Raw genomic sequence first — 18,765 nt, forward strand, 5'->3', positions numbered from 1 at the left:
CATAACAGTCCTTTGTCAGATGTGTCTTGTGCAAACGTTTTCTCCCGGTCTGTGGCTTGTCTTCTAATTTCTTGACCATGTGTTTCACAGAGCAGACAGTTTTAATTTTAATGAAGTCCAGTGAAACGTTATTTCTTTCACGAGTTGTGTCTTTGGTGTTGTATCTAAAACGGCATCACCACACCCAAGGTCATCGGGGTTTTCTCTTCCGTGATCTTCCGGGAGTTTTCTAGTTTTGCATTTTACATTTTGGTCTCTGGCCCATTTTGAGTGGATTTTTGCGAAGGGCGTAAGGTCCACATCTAAATTCGTTAATCTGCATGTGGACGGCCAGCTGTTCCGGCACCATTTGTTGGAGAGACTGTCTTGGCTCCTTTGTCAAAGATCAGGTGACTGTATCGATAGGGTTTTCTTCTGTGCTCTTTGTTCTGTTCTGTTGATCTATTTGTCTATTCTTTTGCCAATACCACACTATTTTTGTTAGTACTGGTTTGTGGTAAGTCTCAGTGTCGGGCAGCATCGAGTCCTTCAACTTTGTTCTACTCATTCAGTATTTTGTTGGCTATTCTGGGTCTTTTGTCTCTACATATAAACTTTCTTGAGAATCAGTTTGTTGATAGCCACAAAATAACTTGCTGGGATTTTGGTTCGGATTTCACTGCATCTACAGATCAATTTTGGAAGAACTGACATCTGGACAAACTGAGTCTTCCTGCCCATGAACATGGACTATCTTTCCATTTATTTAGTTTTTTTTATTTCATTCATCAGAGTTTTGTAGTTTTCCTCATATAAATCTTTTATGCATCTTGTTAGATTTATGCCTAAGTATTTGGGGGAGGGGTATTGATGTAAATGGTGTTGTGTTTTTAATGTACACTTCTACTTCTTCATGATTGATATTTAGAAAGCAGTTGACTTTTGCATATTAAATCCATATCCTGCCACCATGCTGTATTTGACTGCTAGTTCCAGAAGATTTTTTCTTTTATTCTTTTGGATTTTTTACATAGATGATCGTGTCATCTGCAAACAAAGACAGTTTTATGTCTTTCTTCCCAAAGTGTATTCCCATTTCTCGTCTTGTTGAATTATCAAGGACTCTCAGTGTGATACTGAAGAGGAGTGGTGAGGGAGGACATCCCTGCCTTGTCCCTGGTCTTAGTGGGAAAGCTCAGAGTTTCTCCTCATTAAATGTGATGTTCGCTGTAGGGTTTTTGGAGATAGCTTTTATCAAGTTGAGTAAGTTCCTCTCTATTCCTAGCTTATTGAGAGGTGTTTTTTTTTTTTTAATCATGAATGACTATTGGATTTTGTCAGATGCTTTTCCTGCATCTATTGATATGATCATGTGATTTTCCTTTTTTAGTCTGATTAACATATGGGTCGTATCAATCGATATTCAAGTGTTGAACCAGCCTCACGTATCCCAACTGGGATACATCCCACTTGGTTGTGGCATATATTTCTTTTTATAATTTTTTAAATTCAATTTGCTAATATTTTGTTGAGGGTTTTTGCATCTATGTTCATGAGAGATATTGGTCTATAGTTTTCTTGTAATGTCTTTTTTCTGGCTTTGGTATTAGGGGAATGCTGGCTTCATAGAATGAGTTAGGAAGTATTTCCTCTGCTTCTACACTCTGAGAGAGATTGTAGAGAATTAGCATAATTTCTTCCTTAAATGTCTGGTAGACTTCACCGGGGAACCCATCTGGACCTGGTGTCTTCTATTTTGGAAGATGATTTTATTGATTCCATTCCGTTAATAGATCTAGGCCTCTTCAGGTCATCTGTTTCTTCTTATGTGAGTTTTATCAGTTTGTGTCCTTCAAGGAACTGGTCTATCTCATCTAGGTTGTCACATTTATGGGCACAGAGCCATTTGTAGTATGTCGTCATGTGGTATGTCTTTCATTTCTGTGGGATCGATAGTGATCTGCCTTCTTTCATTTCTGATATTAGTACCCTGCAGGCTCTCTCTTGTTTTCTTAGATAGCCTGGCTATAGTCTTACTGACGTCATTGATCTTTTCAAAGCACCACCTTTGGGTTCATTTATTTGTCCGTTGATTTCTTGTTTTTAATTTCACTGGCTTCTGCTCTAATTCTTGCTTCTTTTCTTCTGTTTTCTCTGGATTTGCTCTCCTTTTTCTAGTTTCCTAAGGTGGAAAGTTAGATAATTGATTTTATTTTTAACTTTTTTGAGGCTCCTCCGAACTGTTTTCCAGAGAGACTATAACCAGTCTGCATTCCCACCAACAGAATGGGTTCCCCTTTCTCTGCATCCTTGCCAACATCTGTTGTCTCTCGTGTTGTTGATAGATAATTGAATTTAGATCTTTCTTCCTTTCCAGTATATGCATTTGATGTTATAAATTTCTCTTTAATCACTGCTTTCACTGCATCCCACGATTTGTGATAAACCGTGTTTAATTTTTATTTAGTTCAAAAATATTTTAAAATTTCCCTTGAGATTTCTTCTTTGACCCGTGTGTTACTTAGAAGCATGTTGTTTATTCTGCATGTATCTTGGGATTTTCCAAAACATTGATTTCTAGCTCAATTTCATCGTGGTCTGAGAGCAGGATTGCGTGATTTATATTCTTTCAGGTTTGTTAAGGTGCATTTAATTTTTTTTTTTATTTGAGCGTAGATGGCACACCGTGTTACATTAGTTTGAGGTGCACAACACAGCGATTCGACAAGTTTATACATCACGCTGTGACACTCGTTACAATACAGATGGACCCAGAGTGTGTTATGCTAAGTGAGATAAGTCAGTTAGAGAAAGACAAATACCATATGATTTCACTCATATGTGGAATTTCACGTGTGCTTTCCGGTCCAGAATGTGTTTGGGGAATGTTCCCTGTGAACCTGAGAAAACAAACGTGCATTCTGCTGTTGTTGCATGAAGGTGTCTACAGAGGTCAAATACGTCCATTCAGTTGGTGGTGGTGAAGGTCCACTATGTCCTACTGTCTTCCTACCTCCTGGCTTTGTCCGTTTCTGGCGGAGGGTTGGTGGAGTCTCCAGCCGTCACAGTGGATTCAGCTGTTTCCCCTTGATACTCTCTCAGTTCCGCCTCAGCAAAAACCGGATGATTTGTTGTTAGGCACACGCAGTTTAAGGGTTGTTATATCTTCTTGGAGAATTGGCTCCTTTAGCCTTAAGTACTGCCTTTCGAGATCGCTGGTAACTCTCCTGACTTTGGAGTCTGCTCTGCTTTATTGATATAGCTACCCTTGTTTTCTTTTCGTTAGTGTTAACGTAGTATGTTTCCCCCATCCATTTACCTTAAATTGATACGTGTCTCTCTCCATGAAGGGGGTTTCTTGTAGGGAACACAGAGCTGGGTCTTGTTTTTTGATCCACTCTGACAATCTTTTTTTACTTGGTGCACTTAGGCCGTGGACATTCAAAGTGATAAATATTAATATATTCCTTTTGTCTTGATGCCTTGATCTTTCCAAATGTTCAGAGACTCTTTGCTTTCTCAGGTGGGCAGAGAGAGGTAACTGGCTTGCCATTATTGAGTTTTAAGCTGTTAAAAACTATGTGGATCCTTTTCAAATCGTTTACCTTCAGAAAAAGAGGACAAAAACTAATTTTTTTATAGTAGTTTGTCTTGTTAGATTAGATGTCTATTTACTGGGGAGGGGTGGGGGGAAGGGAGTTACAGCCACAGGCAGATTTTCAGTACGATCCACCCCGGTGGGCTGAACGATGGCTTTTCCCTGCCCCTGGTAGGGTCTCAGCACCAGCTGGGCACCACGGCCGCGTGCGTGGTGGGTGTTAGCTGGTGATGCCCTAGCTCACCCACCCCCACCCCCACCTCACCCACCGAGCGCAGGCTCCGAAATGTATTCCGAGCTCTGAGACCTCTCTCCTTCTTAGGAGTGTGCGGACCTCTCCCTTCTGACTATCCACTCCGGCCTTGCTGCTACAAGTTGAGAGGTGGTGTTTTTCACTCTAGAGTTCTATTTTTTTTTTAATTTTTTTTTAACGTTTATTTACTTTTTGAGACAGAGAGAGACAGAGCATGAATGGGTGAGGGTCAGAGAGAGAGAGGGAGACACAGAATCTGAAACAGACTCCAGGCTCTGAGCTGTCGGCACAGAGCCCGACGCGGGGCTCGCGCTCACGAACCGTGAGATCATGACCTGAGCTGAAGTCGGACGCTTAACCGACTGAGCCACCCAGGCGCCCCGAGTTCTATTTTTTTAATGTGACTTATCGTCAAGTTAGCTAACATACAGTGTATACAGTGTGCTCTTGGCTTTGGGGGTAGGTCCCCCTGATTCATCACTAACATACAACACCCAGTGCTCATCCCGGCAGGTGCCCTCCTCCATGCCCATCACCCATCTTCCCCTCTCCCCGCCGCCATCAGCCCTCAGTTTGTTCTCTTTATTTAAGAGTCTCTCATGGTTTGCCTCCCTCCTTCCCTCTCTGTAACTATTTTTTCCCCTTCCCCTCCCCCGTGGTCTTCTTTTAAGTTTCTCAAGTTCCACATACGAGTGAAAACATATGGTATGTGTCTTTCTCTGCCTGACTTATCTCACTCAGCAGAATACCCTCCAGTTCCATCCACATTGCTGTAAATGGCAGGATTTCATTCTTCCTCGTTGCCAAGTAGTATTCCGTTGTGTATATAAACCACATCTTCTTTATCCGTTCGTCAGTCCATGGACTTCTAGTTGGTGGTGGAGAGGCGAGCACAGTCATGCTGCAGGGAACACTTGGGCAAAGTGGTTTCTTCTCTGTGTTGGTTGGGGCGGCTCATCGAGCGGCAGACGACCCTCCCTTGATTCGGGCATCAGAGCCCGCTGCAGCCACAGCTCGGCTCTCCCTAATACCCGGTTAGTTCCGCGGAAAGGCTGGAGACGAGACATACAGACGCCGGCCGTGTGCCCAGCGCAGGGGCACGCCCGTGAGCAATCTGTGGGAGCAAGTGCACGTCTCTCCCAACCCCGCTTGTCTTTAAACCTGCTGTTGCCGGTGAGGTGTTTGCACTCCGCTGGGGACACTTCGCACCTGCTCCCAGGTGAACCTTCTCTTCGGATCCACCTGCCAATTAGGGGACAATTGGAAATTTCCCCTAAACCAGGTGCGTTCTGCGTAACTCACGTAAACCTAGTATTTGGTGGCACCTGCCATCCACTGATAGATTTCCTGTCTTTCTCGTGTCTTTATGTAGTAGCGTATTCGGAAGTCAGGAGAATGGGACGGTGCGTGTTTGAGCTCCAGTTTCCATCTGGAACCAGGCCAGCAAAGCTCTTGACCAGGACAGTAACGTTATTTAAATGGCCCTTTTGGAGCCTCCTTTCTGCACCGTCCCCTGGTCAGAATCTCCTTGTGGTCCATGGTCGGGTCACTGCGTAAACTCTGATATTTATGGTCCCGATCCCTCGTTCCCGTCTCCTTGGTCAGAATTTCTTCGGGGCGCCTGGTGGGCTCAGTCGGTTAAGCGTCCGACTTCGGCTCAGGTCACGATCTCCCGGTCCGTGAGTTCAAGCCCCGCGTCGGGCTCTGTGCTGACATCTCGGAGCCTGGAGCCTGTTTCAGATCCTGTGTCTCCCTCTCTCTCTGCCCCTCCCGCACTTGCCCTCTGTCTCTGTCTCTCAAAAATGAATAAATATTTTTAAAAAAAGTGTTTTAAAAAAAAAACTTAAAAAAAAAAAAGAATTTCTTCTTTGTTAGACTGTTTATGGTGTGTGGTACCTTTTGCCCCCCACTTACTAACTTTGTGTGTGTTCTGGGTGTCCCAGTTAAGGATTCGGATTGCCGTTGTTTCAGCAGAAATCTAGTCTGAACATTACAGGGTGACAGGGTGGAAACTGCTGTGTTTCTACGCTGTAGCCATCCTTTCTCTTTCTCTTACTAACGGAACCCCAGTGTTGTTGAGAATGGCATTGTGCCTAGATCAAAGATTATTATTTTGTACCATTCTTGAAGCCAATACTTGTCAAAGAAAAACTTGCTGAGGCTTATTGAGAGGGTTTTACTTTCCTGATATAGATACCATGCCTTCCTCCTTCTGGCCCTTCCTAATTCTCAGAACTCGGATGTGATGGCTGGAGCTGAAGCATTCATCTTGCAAATGTGAGGGAAAAATGAAGATCATCTCAGAGCCCCTGGTCCTGATGTCCTTGAGCCACCAAACCAGTGTCAGAGATCACCTAGCTCTAGACTTGCTGTTACAGAAGAGAAATGAACTCACCCCTTGTTTATGCTTCTCTTACTTTAGTTTTCTGTTATATTCAACCAGACTCGCTTGCTGACGGACACTGGCAGTGCGTTGTTTGGGATGTGTTCGGATGCAAGGAAACATGACGTCCACTCAGTTCTGTCCCAGATGCACCGAAGAATTCGAGACCGGAGCCCAGAATGGGGAGGGAGAGTTGACTGAGTAGGTAAGTACAGGGCACTTTCAAGAGGGAAAGCGGGTCACTGCTGAAGCAAGAGAGGCGATGGCCCTGTGAAGGTCCTGCCGCATCCTTTTAGGCTGCTTTCTGCACGTGTAAACTTGGCTTTGAGGGGCATGTTAGATTGACAGCTGGTGGTTATATAACATTTTGGCTTCTAAGCATGTGCCTACCTGTGAAGCCTTCTGTTATAATTGTATTTATTTATGTGTTGCATATTTGTGAGTTTCTAACGACCCTTTGCTGTGACCTTGAGGGCAAGGTGCGCCTTTGTGCGCATTCTCAGCTCTCACAAGTCCCCTGTGGCTCTTGAGCCCGCTCTGTGGCTAAGCCTTTGCTGTTCTGCTGCCCGTAGAGGTGGCTCTGAAGGTGTGGCTGTTAACCCTCGGGGGTGGCCGGCACCTGCTTTACCCCTCCCCGCTCACGCCTAACTGCCTAACATCCCCCCGCCCCCGCCAAGTGATTGGACCCCAAATCATCGGGAATCAGGGCGATGACCACCCTGGCTTCTTCATGCTGTCAGGGGGTGTTGTGGGGATTTGGGGCACCCATCACTTGCCAACTATCGAGGAGATAAGGCGATGGCGGCTGGCCGTGTCCATTCAGGGGCTTCCGAAAGGGAAAGAGCTGTAGGCATCTGATGGTTGATATCCTTGGTTGAGGACCGAAAGGGAAAGAGCCGTAGGCATCTGATGGTTGATATCCTTGGTTGAGGACCAGATGGAAAGAGCTGTAGGCATCTGATGGTTGATATCCTTGGTTGAGGACCGAAAGGGAAAGAGCCGTACGCATCTCATGGTTGATATCCTTGGTTGAGGACCGAAACGGAAAGAGCCGTAGGCATCTGATGGTTGATATCCTTGGTTGAGGACCAGATGGAAAGAGCTGTAGGCATCTGATGGTTGATATCCTTGGTTGAGGACCGAAAGGGAAAGAGCCGTAGGCATCTGATGGTTGATATCCTTGGTTGAGGACCGAAAGGGAAAGAGCCATAGGCATCTGATGGTTGATATCCTTGGTTGAGGACCAGATGGAAAGAGCTGTAGGCATCTGATGGTTGATATCCTTGGTTGAGGACCGAAACGGAAAGAGACATAGGCATCTCATGGTTGATATCCTTGGTTGAGGACCAAAAGGGAAAGAGCCGTAGGCATCTGATGGTTGATATCCTTGGTTGAGGACCAGATGGAAAGAGCTGTAGGCATCTGATGGTTGATATCCTTGGTTGAGGACCGAAACGGAAAGAGCCGTACGCATCTCATGGTTGATATCCTTGGTTGAGGACCGAAACGGAAAGAGCCGTACGCATCTCATGGTTGATATCCTTGGTTGAGGACCGAAAGGGAAAGAGCCGTAGGCATCTGATGGTTGATATCCTTGGTTGAGGACCGAAAGGGAAAGAGTTGTAGGCATCTGATGGTTGATATCCTTGGTTGAGGACCGAAAGGGAAAGAGCCATAGGCATCTGATGGTTGATATCCTTGGTTGAGGACCGAAAGGGAAAGAGTTGTAGGCATCTGATGGTTGATATCCTTGGTTGAGGACCAGATGGAAAGAGCTGTAGGCATATGATGGTTGATATCCTTGGTTGAGGACCAGATGGAAATTGATGGCCTGTAGCCTGGAGGTGACAAAAGATACCAACGTATTGATTAGTTGTGGTCCAGAGAGTAACAGTAAGAGAGCCACTAGAGTGAGGGAAATCGAGGGAGTAAGGGTGTAATTGTAGCGGAGGGACCAGCGAATTTTTATCTTACATGATAAGGAGCCCACTGATAGGACAGACTTGAAGTGTGGCGCTCCAGAGCGCCAGCTGTCCGTCTCTGTGGGTCTTGGCTCCACGTCTCTGTGCCCGGCGCCTTCGTCCTCGGGTCAGGTCAGGTGCGCATCTCCACCCTGCACTCTTCACTGTCCAGTCAGGTCAGGTGCGCGTCCATGCCCGGCAGGCAGTGAAATCTCCTAAGAATGTCTCCAAGAGCGGAAAGCAGAAAGCATCGCTCCCTCAGAAGGTGGGTCATTAACTAGGGCACCTCGACCGCGCACACCCACGTGGAGATAAGCTGGAGACCGTCGTTACCGACTACCAGACACCCGGCCCGCACCCCACAGGCCACGCTGACAGTTTTAGCCTCTCAGAGCCTCCAACGTGTTTGGTTTTGGTTTTTCTTTTGGTAAAAGCAGGATGCTAAGAATTGCATTACCGCGTCTCCCTGCTCAGAGGGCAAAATAATTCTGTACGAATGTATGTTGAATAAGTGGGGATAAAAACTGAAATCGAATAAGGGGGGGTTAATTCCGCAAACACTCGTGACTAACCACTCTGGGCCAGTAGCTGGAGATAGAGTCAGGGGAGACCCCAGGTGTAAGCTGGGAGGAAAGATGGACACGTGAATAACTGTGTCACTTACAACGTGACAAGAGCAGGCCTGGATCTCCTCGTGGTGCAGCTTCTAGAAGAGGGCGTTTGAAGGGTATATTCGTTACGATACCGTGGGCTGTAACCGCGGCAGTGACGACGACGAAATCCAAGCTTTCAAGGACTTGACGTTACAAAAGACTTCTTACTCATTTAATAGCCAATTGCAGGTGCCCTTGGCTGTGGGGAAAGGAGTTGGCATGAGGCAGTGAGGAGATGGACAAGTTCTGCTCCACGTTTGGAGACCAATAAAGGTCCTGCATCTTCAACACATTGTGCCTTCTCGCATCTCCGCAGCCGATGGGGGAATAGGGAGATGTGGGGTGGCACTCATTTCTTTCCCTTGTATTTCACTAGTTAGGACCAGTCCCGTGGCCCCATCTAGGCCCTAGAGGGTCATAAATGCAGTGGCTGGCCAGGCCGACTTTCTCCAAACACGATCCGAAACCTACAGAAAGAAGGCGTGAGTCTTTGATGGGCAGCAAGCCCGTTGTACTCCAGAGGGCTTCCTGGAGGAGATAGGCTTAGTGCAGACTTTTGAAGGATGAATTGGAGTTAGAAACTCCAGATACTGACCTGCATTCCAGCCGGAGGGAGCTATTTGCGACAATAATCATGAGAAGATTTGTGAGAGATTTAGAATCATCTTTGTCCGTTGAAGAGCTTCCAGAAGTTTCATATTTGACCAGAGTGTTATGATCCGTCTGTGTGGGACGAAAACCTATAAACCCAGTTCTGGGTGAAGAGTGATGACTTCAGTTTTCTTGCTGGGAGACTCGTCTGGGTGTGGGGTTTGATCGTTGAGTTATCTGAGGTCTGGACAGAACCCGGTGGGTACTGGGCGTGCTCCATCCAGGGGTCCTGAGCGCAGTGAGCTGACCATGACCTTGGGGCCGGGAACAGGCCGGCCGAGTTGCAGCGCTTGATGGGTCTTGAGCAGCAGGGACAGCAGGTGGGGCGGGTCTGACCAAAGGGTCAGCGTAATGACTGGTCTCTGTGAACCTTGGCTTCTTCGTCTGCGAGACGTGGTTCACGTGGTTGTTGGGGAACAATAATGAGCAGACGAGGGGAGATCCAAACGGGTAAGTAGTGTAGACGGGGGCACTTGTAAGAGACTAGATGCTGTGCATATTAGCCCATTAATTAACCTGCACTTCCCTTCCGTGGCGCTGGATGGATACTTGCTCTGGACAAGACGTTGAGCTAGAAGGTAATGAAGGGCAGTGAACACGAGGCGACAAGCGGGAGCATGTTTTCTGTAGGCCGGGGACCGTGCTCAGCTGAATGGCCCGGGAAAAGCATCCTTTTGAGAGGACCGGCTGGTGGCCATGTGACGATTGCGGCCCTGTGTTTTCCAAATCGCTCTTGAATTAGCTCCCTCCTCCCCAGTCCTAGAGGCATCCCCATAGTTCATACCCTCCTGTCTTTCTCGTGGAATAGATATTGCAGGAAAATCTCCGAAATGGTCATTTTGCCTCTAGCTCTGTTTGCTCATTGGCTCCTTCCTTCATTCAACACCTACTGAGCTGCACCACTCATGGGGCCTTGGGCGTGTGGCAGCGAATTCCGCCAAAGCGTCGGTCTCCCCACACGGCTGCTCTCTCCCACCGACACAAGAAAGCGGAACCCCGAGCATGGCACAACAACACCGTCCACCCCCCGGACTCGACCCGTCTCCCCAGCCTCATGGCTGGGAGCCCCTTTCTCTGCGTGACAGTCTCCTCGTACTCTGCACACGCTTTGCTCTTGAAGTGCTGAAAAGGGCTCCAGGATCGAGACTGGGTATGAACTCTGGTTTGGAGAAGTCACTTAGGCTCAGTTAACTTACTTGTAAGTAGGAAATACAAACGGGCCTCGACCTCTAGCGTAAAAAGCCGCTGACATAGGAATGTAAGCTGATTAGCACCACGTCCTAGATGAGTTGGTGTGTGTTTGGTCACAAGCAACAGAGAACCTGACCACAGAGTTTTAAACAAGTGAATGTTTACAGACTGAACGTAGTTTTTGATGTGGCTTCAGTGGCTCAAAGAGACAGGACTGAATTTCTTGACCCTTCCCTCGTGCTGGTCACCTCATGCTCAGAGGGTGGCTGCGGTGGTCCCAGACTTCGCATCTACATCCCAGGTGGAGAGAAAGGGAGAGGGGCGGTGCCTGCCGGGTCCCTCCCGTTTCCATCAGGAAGGCACCGCTTGCCTGGACTGCACACGGCAGAATTCCCATTAGGTCATCTGGTCTGAGAGCGGGTCACGCGGCCTTCTCCAGGCGCCAGGGCGGTCGGGGACTTGGAGAAGGTTGAAACAAGTGGCGATCGGGGCTGGGCTCGCTGTACTCCGAACGCATCTGGAGGTCCGCCGACGGAGGAGAAGAGGCCAGCGTTGCCTGGAGTGACCGAGCGGTGTCGGCAGACCTTTTCCCCCCGAATCGCTGCCGCGTGCGAACGAACGCCCCGAGCGTTTGCAGGTGGTGAGTCGTGAGGGCTCAGCATCGTCCCGCCAGCTTTGTCTCGTGTTGTGTTCTTTCTTCAACCTCGGTGTAACTCCTCCAGGACACGCAGAGACCCATGAACTGGCCGCCCAGGGACTAAACCGCCCCTCTGCCTACCTCTGTTGTCTTCAGTTTGTCCATTATTTGTCATTTGTCCATTATTCCAGTTTGTCATTATTCCCTCGCTGCAAAGAGGGTCGCGTCCAAACCTCGGAACCCTTCCGTCACCTAACACACATGCGAGTGCAGGGCACGGAGTGAGTGTGCCCTGGCGAACCGTAGAGCGAGGTCGCGCGCACGGAAGGTGATGTGACCACAGAGCCTGTGCGTCTGGTGGGGACCCGCACCCAGATGGACGCCTCTGTGTGAAGGCCAGCCTGTTCAGGGCCTCTGGGGGTCCCGTCCCGTCCCCACGGCCTCCGGGCTCAGAGTCTAGCCTCCCCTGGCTCTGTGGCAGCTGCCCCTGGATGGACTCCTTCCAGGCTTACGTAGGCACCTCCTGGGGTCCCCTGGTGAAGCCGAGGCGTGACGTCCAGGGACCCTCTGGGCACACACGTGCAGCCGGGAAGTGGGAGGAGTGGATGCCTCCCGGGGCAGACCCCCCCCAGCCAGCGGGGGCCGCAGCCCCCGGCCACCTCCTGCACACTTCCTCCCTGCAGGCGGAGGTCCAGACTCTCGGTCGCCGGACGGCTTTGTGGGAGGCGGTCTCGTGAGGTCCAGCAGTCAGTCTTCCTTCATACTGGGCAGTGGCCAGCTCGGCAAAGACCCCCACAGGCCATGGGGGCCCTTTCCTCTCTGCCTCATTCCTCCGTTTCCCCACACCGTCTTCCTCGATCACCAAGTGTTAGCACATAAATGTTTATAATTTCAGCTCGGCTTTCCGCGTGGCCCAGGCTGAGACCGTGCGTGACGCTATTCCACTATTTGGGATGATTTCCTTTGTCTAAAAACGTCCCCGCGGTGAGAGTCCTGAGTCGGAACAAAGAAGTATGCTCACAGCTTTGAGAACTTTATCACAGACTGCGAATCAGCCCCGCCCCCCCGGCCCTCGGCTGACACCACGGAGGAGTGTCTCCGTGTCTCTGAGTCAGACTGTCCTTCCTCATCACGGAGCCAGGAGTGGAGCCAAGGCCCTGCCGGCAGTGAGCACGGAGAAGGCTGCAGACAGGAACGCGTGTGGCCACGACATTTCTACAACCGGAGCCGCTGCGGTGTTAACGGATGGGGACGCGTGGGCTTCACCGAAAGGGCTGTTCGCCACTTGGGTGCACGTCTCCAAGGGAAAGAAAACCCAGGCACACGGCCTTTACGGGGTGCGGCCCCTGTAATTGCGCTAATTACCTGTGAGCTGATTAGGGACCAGTACGTGGCCAGGGGTGAGATTCTCATCCCTCAAAGTGTGCACTTCCAGCGAGGGGCTCGCGATCTGTGCGTCACAAGGTGAGCGTTCCCTGCTGACTTCCTCTCCTCGAGTGCGCGCTGGGCTCGCCCCGGGGCCGCCGCCCTCAGGAGTCATTGGGCAGAGCCCAGAGAAGCCAGGAAGAGGGCGCAGGCTGCCGGAGCCCATGGACGGGTCTGCAGTCGAGCGCACCCCGGAAACGAGTCTTTGGCGGGAGATGGAATTTGGACGGCTCTTCGCCAGAGCTGCTTTTGAGTCTGCTCGTCACACTAACAGGCTTTCCGGAAGAACCCAGACACCAGCCACCTCGCCGAGTCAGAAGGCCGTTGTCCGGGCCCTGAGAAGAGCCCAGGAGAGCCTTCCGGTTGCCCGGGTGGGCCCGCCATGTGAGTGGAACACTAGACATAGCGGCACAGGCAGGGGGGTCCCCGTGGCCACGAGCCGCTTGGTTCCTCTCTGCTTCTCCGCGGACTTTCTCCCTGCGTGTCTGAGGTCTCTCCGGTGTCCCCAACGGACGGAAGTCTCCGTCCTCAACCTTCTCACTTCATGCCAGGGTTGTGCTGTGTTCTCACCTTCCCCGAGAAGTGAGCGAGAGGAGACGGAAAGGTGGCCTCCTTCGCTGGTCAGCTCTGACCGCAGACGGGGGGCTGCAGGACCGGAGGTGCCTGGGGCGGGCTGTGGCCCCGGACGGACGTCGGTGCCCATGGCCCGAGCCGCTGGCTGTGCCAGTCTGCGGTGCCTTGACGTGTGAATTAGAACAGCATGGGTATCGCAGCTGTTCAGAGGTTACTAGACTGCACGGTCTGCGGGGTGGGGTGGGGCGGGGGTCGAGTTCCTCGTTCTCCTCGCTGACCGTGTGGTCTGGTCCTTTCCCTCCTCCTGCGGCCGGAAGGTTAAGATCCAGAAGGAACAGGAGCTATCTGTCCCTGCCATGTTGGTGGCTCCTCGCGGGTGTCCCTGCTCAACAACACATTTACTTTACCCTGAACTTGGCCTCACGACAGCACATATACCCGATAGCCACGCCAGCTGAGGTTGGATTCCTGTCCCCCCAGGATCAAATGTCCCCAAGTCCCTTCTGCTAACTGCCTGGAATCCAGTTGTTTCCGAGTAGGTTGACATCAGAATTGAAATCGGTTTGCTCTGATCATTTGCTGAGCAAACCCCCTCCCTGTCCGCCTCCAGCCACAAAATCCAGCCACGAGCCCCCTGCATTCGCCTTCCCTGGCTGGGTAACAAATCAGCACGAACTTAGCAGCTTGAAGCAACGCTTCCTCCCCGTTCGTCATCTGACGGGCTCATAGTTTGAAGCCCAGGCAAGGTCAGCCGCTCGTCTGGCGGAAATCTCGGTGCCTGCGGCCTGCGCTCTGACCTGGAGGTTCTGGACGCAAGTCCACTCCCAGGCTCTTGGGGTTGCTGGCAGAATTCAGTCCTGAGTGGTTGTATGACTGAGGTCCTGCTTGCCTGCTGACTGTTCGCTGGAGTTCTCAGCTTCTAGAAGCTTCCCCTGTCCCCCGACTTGTGGCCCCTTTGTGTATAAAGGCTGCAGCGATGCCACAAATCCTTCTCGTGCTCCAGACCTCTTGGACTTTCCCCTCTACCTCCAGAAGAGTTAATACCAACTCTTCTCAGACTCTTCCAAAAAATAGAAGAGGGGGGAAAACTCTTCCAAAGTAATTTCCCAGGCCAGCCTTGTCTTTATCCCCAAACCAGACAAGGATGCCACAAGGAAAGAAAACACCATACATGCACCCTACACAAAAATAAAGTAAAAATGGATCAAAGACTTGAATGTGAGACCTGAAGCCGGAAAACTCTCAGGAGAGAACATCAGTGGCAGAGTTCCTTGACATTGTTCTTGGTGAGGATTTGACTTGATTTGACAACAAAAGTAAAGATGACTGAGTGGGACCACCTCAAACCAAGCAACTTCTGCATCAACAAAATGAAAAGGCAGTTTATGGAATGAGAGAAGATATTTGCAAATCACGTATCTGATAAGGGCTCAGTCTACAAAATACATAAAGAGCTCATACAACTCGATAGCAAAACGAAACCCCAGACACTCCAACTAAAAAAATGGACGGAGGCCTGGAACAGACACTTCTCCAAAGCAGACATCCAGATGCCAACCGGCACGTGAGAAGACGCCCAACACCACTCATCGTCAGAGAAATACACGTCAGAAGTACAAAGAGTTATCACCTCCCATTTGTCAGAACGGCTAGAATCAAAAACACAAGAAACAAGTGTTGGCAAGAATGTGGAGAGAAGGGAACCCTCTTGCACTGTTGCTGGGCATGCACACTGGTGCAGCCGCTCTGGAAGACAGTGTGGAGGCTCCTCAGAAAGTGAAATAGGACTACCCTACGACCCAGCAATTGCCCTGTTGTGTACTTATCTGAAGAAGGCAAAAATAGTAACTCAAAAAGATATCCGCCCCCCCCCCAATGTTCACAGAAGCATTATTTACGATACACAAGACATGGAAAGAAACTGAACACCCACTGACAGCTGAATGGATGAAGACGATGTGAGACAGATGCCATATGATCTCACTCATGGGTGGAATCTAAAAACAACGCCACACAAAAACAAAAAAACCGGGGCGCCTGGGTGGCGCAGTCGGTTAAGCGTCCGACTTCAGCCAGGTCACGATCTCCCGGTCCGGGAGTTCGAGCCCCACATCAGTCTCTGGGCTGATGGCTCAGAGCCTGGAGCCTGTTTCCGATTCTGTGTCTCCCTCTCTTTCTGCCCCTCCCCCGTTCATGCTCTGTCTCTCTCTGTCCCAAAAATAAATAAACGTTGAAAAAAAAATTAAAAAAAAAAAAAAAAAAACCAAACCCAAATATGAGTGGAATCGATGTGGAATTTAGGAACCACATGCGAAGTAACCGCTTGAGCTAAAGCCGACCCTAAATGTGGAATTTAAAACAAGCAAACAAACAAACAAACCGTAGATACAAGCTCACAGATACGGAGAACAGACCGGTGGTGGCCAGAGGCAGGGGGCAGGCACGGGCGAAATGGGTGAAGGTGGTCAGAAGGTACAAGCTTGTAGTTATGAGATAACTAAGTCCCGGGACGTAGCATACAGCATGGTGACCATAGTTAACAATACTATATTGCGTGTTTGAAAGTTGCTGAGAGAGTGGATCTTAAAAAAGTTCTCATCGCAGGGAACAAGTTCCGTGGCTACGTATGGTGATGGGTGTTGACCAAACACTGTGGTGATCGTTCCACAGTATATACAAAATACCGGATGGTTAGGTTGTACGCCTGAAACTAACATGGCGTCATGTGGCAGTTACACGTCAGCAGAAAAGGGTGCATTCTACTGGGGACCAGTGTCCGTGCCACGTCATAGGGACTGTTTGCAGTAAAGGTGGGCGCAGCGTGTAAGGGTGGCGATGAACAAGGATGACCGATTCTGCTTGGGGCAGTGGTGGGGAGGTGACTCCGGGGGAGAAGTTTGCCAAGAATTTGGATTTCTGGCTGGATACGAGCTGATGGGCTTCTGCCCGTCCGAATACTACTTGGCAAGTTCCTTTTCCTCCGAGAATCTCGCTTCCTCATCAGTGTTGTGAGACAGCCTGTCTCACGTCTCTTGCCGTTGGAACTTGAGGTGCTGGGAGCGTGCGTGAGAGTGGGCAGGACGGTCGTGCGGACGGCTGGGGACAACAGGGTCGGAGCGTCTCTAGGGCCGTGTCTTGCCCACCTGCTTTCACTGTCACCTGGGTCCCTCTGCCCCGCCCAGAGGGAGGCCAGAGATGAGATCTAGACCCCAAGCAGGGCCCAACGCAGACGGAATTCGAGCTGGCGTGGGCAACAAGGCCGCGTGACGAGGACTTCCGTGCTCCTAATCCAGGGGCACACGTATTCTTCCCGAAACCCTGCGGGCTCCGCTCTCCTCCCTCCAGCTCGGAGCTCCAGACGTCACATGTGCAGCAACCTCCAGAGAGAGAAACCCCTGTGCCTTCTTTCTCAGAGTCATGGGCCCCCGGGGTGGGTCAACCGGAGGGTGGGGGAGGACCCTGTGTACGGGGCGTCGCCCCGGGGTCCCCACGCATTCGTCGGTAAGAGCACAGAGCGCCAGGACTGACTGGGACTGGTCTACACACGGGGGAGTGGTGAGGACTCCCGGCCCCCCCCTCGGGACACAGGACACTGGGCCTGGGGAGCAGCGGTCAAGCCCACTTTGCTGGGGCACCGGTGACAGTCACTGTTGTGTGGCTGTCTGGGTAGCAGAGTGGGGTGTGTGGGAGGGCCCTGCAGGGGCACAGGTCAGCCCAGGGCAGTGATGATGGTGACACTAGGGACATCGAGGCCGTCGGTCAGCGTCTGAAAGCCGCCCAGCAGTGAGTACATGCAGCTCAGAGGCCACGTGAGCAAATCCTGTATAAACGGGCTGTGCCCTTGGAATAAAACATAGGTATGTGATGCTCACTTAAAAATGTCTTGTCTCGGGGCGCCTGGGTGGCGCAGTCGGTTAAGCGTCCGACTTCAGCCAGGTCACGATCTCGCGGTCCGTGAGTTCGAGCCCCGCGTCAGGCTCTGGGCTGACGGCTCAGAGCCTGGAGCCTGTTTCCGATTCTGTGCCTCCCTCTCTCTCTGCCCCTCCCCCGTTCATGCTCTGTCTCTCTCTGTCCCAAAAATAAATAAAAACGTTGAAAAAAAAAATTAAAAAAAAAATGTCTTGTCTCTTTAAATCAAACCTTCCTTTTTTTCCAGGCAAAATAAACAAATCGAGTGCAAGGCTCCGTTCCGCAGGCTGGGGCTCGGTGCCCCTGGCTCAGCCTCGTTCCGGAGGTGCAGGAATTCATAATTGGCGTCCCCTTGTCACCAAGGCACCTTAGTGGCATTTTAGAAATTATTTGTGGTGCGAGCAACGTTGATGGAAACCAGACTGAAAAAAAGTTAAGCCATGCTCCAACCATATAACGAATCAGCTGTTCTTGGTTGTTGACGTTTTGTCCGAGCTGTTGTCTGTGTGCACACAGAATCCAGTCGCAGGACTGTCCTTATGGTATTGGCACACTGTGACTGTATTCTCTGTCTATTGTGCTTTTTTTTTAATGTTTATTTTTGAGACAGAGAGAGAGAGCATGAGCGGAGGAGGGTAGAGAGAGAGACGGACGCACAGAATCTGAAGCAGGCTCCAGGCTCTGAACTGTCAGCACAGAGCCCGATGCGGGGCTCGAACTCACGGACCGTGAGATCATGACCTGAGCCGAAGTCGGACGCTTAACCCACTGAGCCACCCAGGCGCCCCTCTATTGTGCTTTTTAAGGGCTGTCGGGTTTCTTTCTTTTTAAGTGTATTTATTTTGAGAGGGAGACGGCGAGCAGGGGAGGGGCGGAAAGAGGAGAGAGAATCCCAAGCAGGCTCCACACTGTCAGCACACTGTCAGCCCAGCCCGGTGCTCGAACCCACGAACCCCGAGATCATGACCTGAGCCGAAATCAAGAGTGGGACGCTTACCTAGCTGAGCCACCCAGGCGCCCCCAGTGGCTTTGGGCTTTCTGCCCTTGCTCTCCCCTCCCCTACCCAGATCTGGAATCGATTTGAGGTCAAGTTTCCCCTGCTCCTGCTTTGTTTTTGGGTAAGGCGTTGCCGCCGTTAGGCGAAGGAAGGCAGGCTGTCGGGACGCAGCAGGAATTGTGCGTCTCCAGGGAAGGCCGCCTTCTTCTGCAGAATTTGTTCCCCTTAATGATCTCGCTGCTTTCATTGTCCAAACATTTTCCCGACTCTCTTATCTGAGAGCCTGGGAATTGTGCGGTCTGGAGACCAAGGCAGAGTGAAGCCTCATTAGAGCTTTGTCTTAAAATAGGGCAACGCAGACCCAGGGTGCGGAGGTAAGCCCCGGGCAGCGTGGGGTCACCATGGCCCCATGGCCCGGCCTTGTCCTCCCTCCCGGGAGGACGCGGGTGCTGTGTCCTCACCTCCTTCACCCTGAGCTCAGATGGAGACTCGGGGCCGCGGTCCTCGGGCCGTGAGCGGCCAGCAGCAGCTGTGGTCCACGTGCTGTGTCCGGGT

The 18,765-nt window shown here is 50.8% G+C and overlaps 1 protein-coding gene across 5 annotated transcripts in view; it reads left to right on the forward strand.

Annotated features, from left to right (window-relative positions):
- The window catches only part of MTHFS (methenyltetrahydrofolate synthetase), a 122,821-nt gene that overhangs the window by 97,031 nt on the left and 7,025 nt on the right, over nt 1–18,765 (forward strand). For all 5 annotated transcript variants that reach the window (XR_006963347.1, XR_006963348.1, XM_047086515.1 and 2 more), the window contains exon 4: nt 6,274–6,418. Coding sequence is in view for 3 of the 5 variants with exons in the window: in XM_047086515.1 (XP_046942471.1) it covers nt 6,274–6,414 (141 nt within the window). In the remaining 2 variants the exon portion in view is untranslated. The remainder of the gene's footprint in view (nt 1–6,273; nt 6,419–18,765) is intronic.

The sequence above is a fragment of the Lynx rufus genome, unplaced genomic scaffold (assembly GCF_022079265.1).
Source record: "Lynx rufus isolate CCGP_SWC_20201006 ecotype Redwood Valley unplaced genomic scaffold, mLynRuf1.p SCAF_21, whole genome shotgun sequence".
Classification (NCBI taxonomy): Eukaryota; Metazoa; Chordata; class Mammalia; order Carnivora; family Felidae; genus Lynx; species Lynx rufus.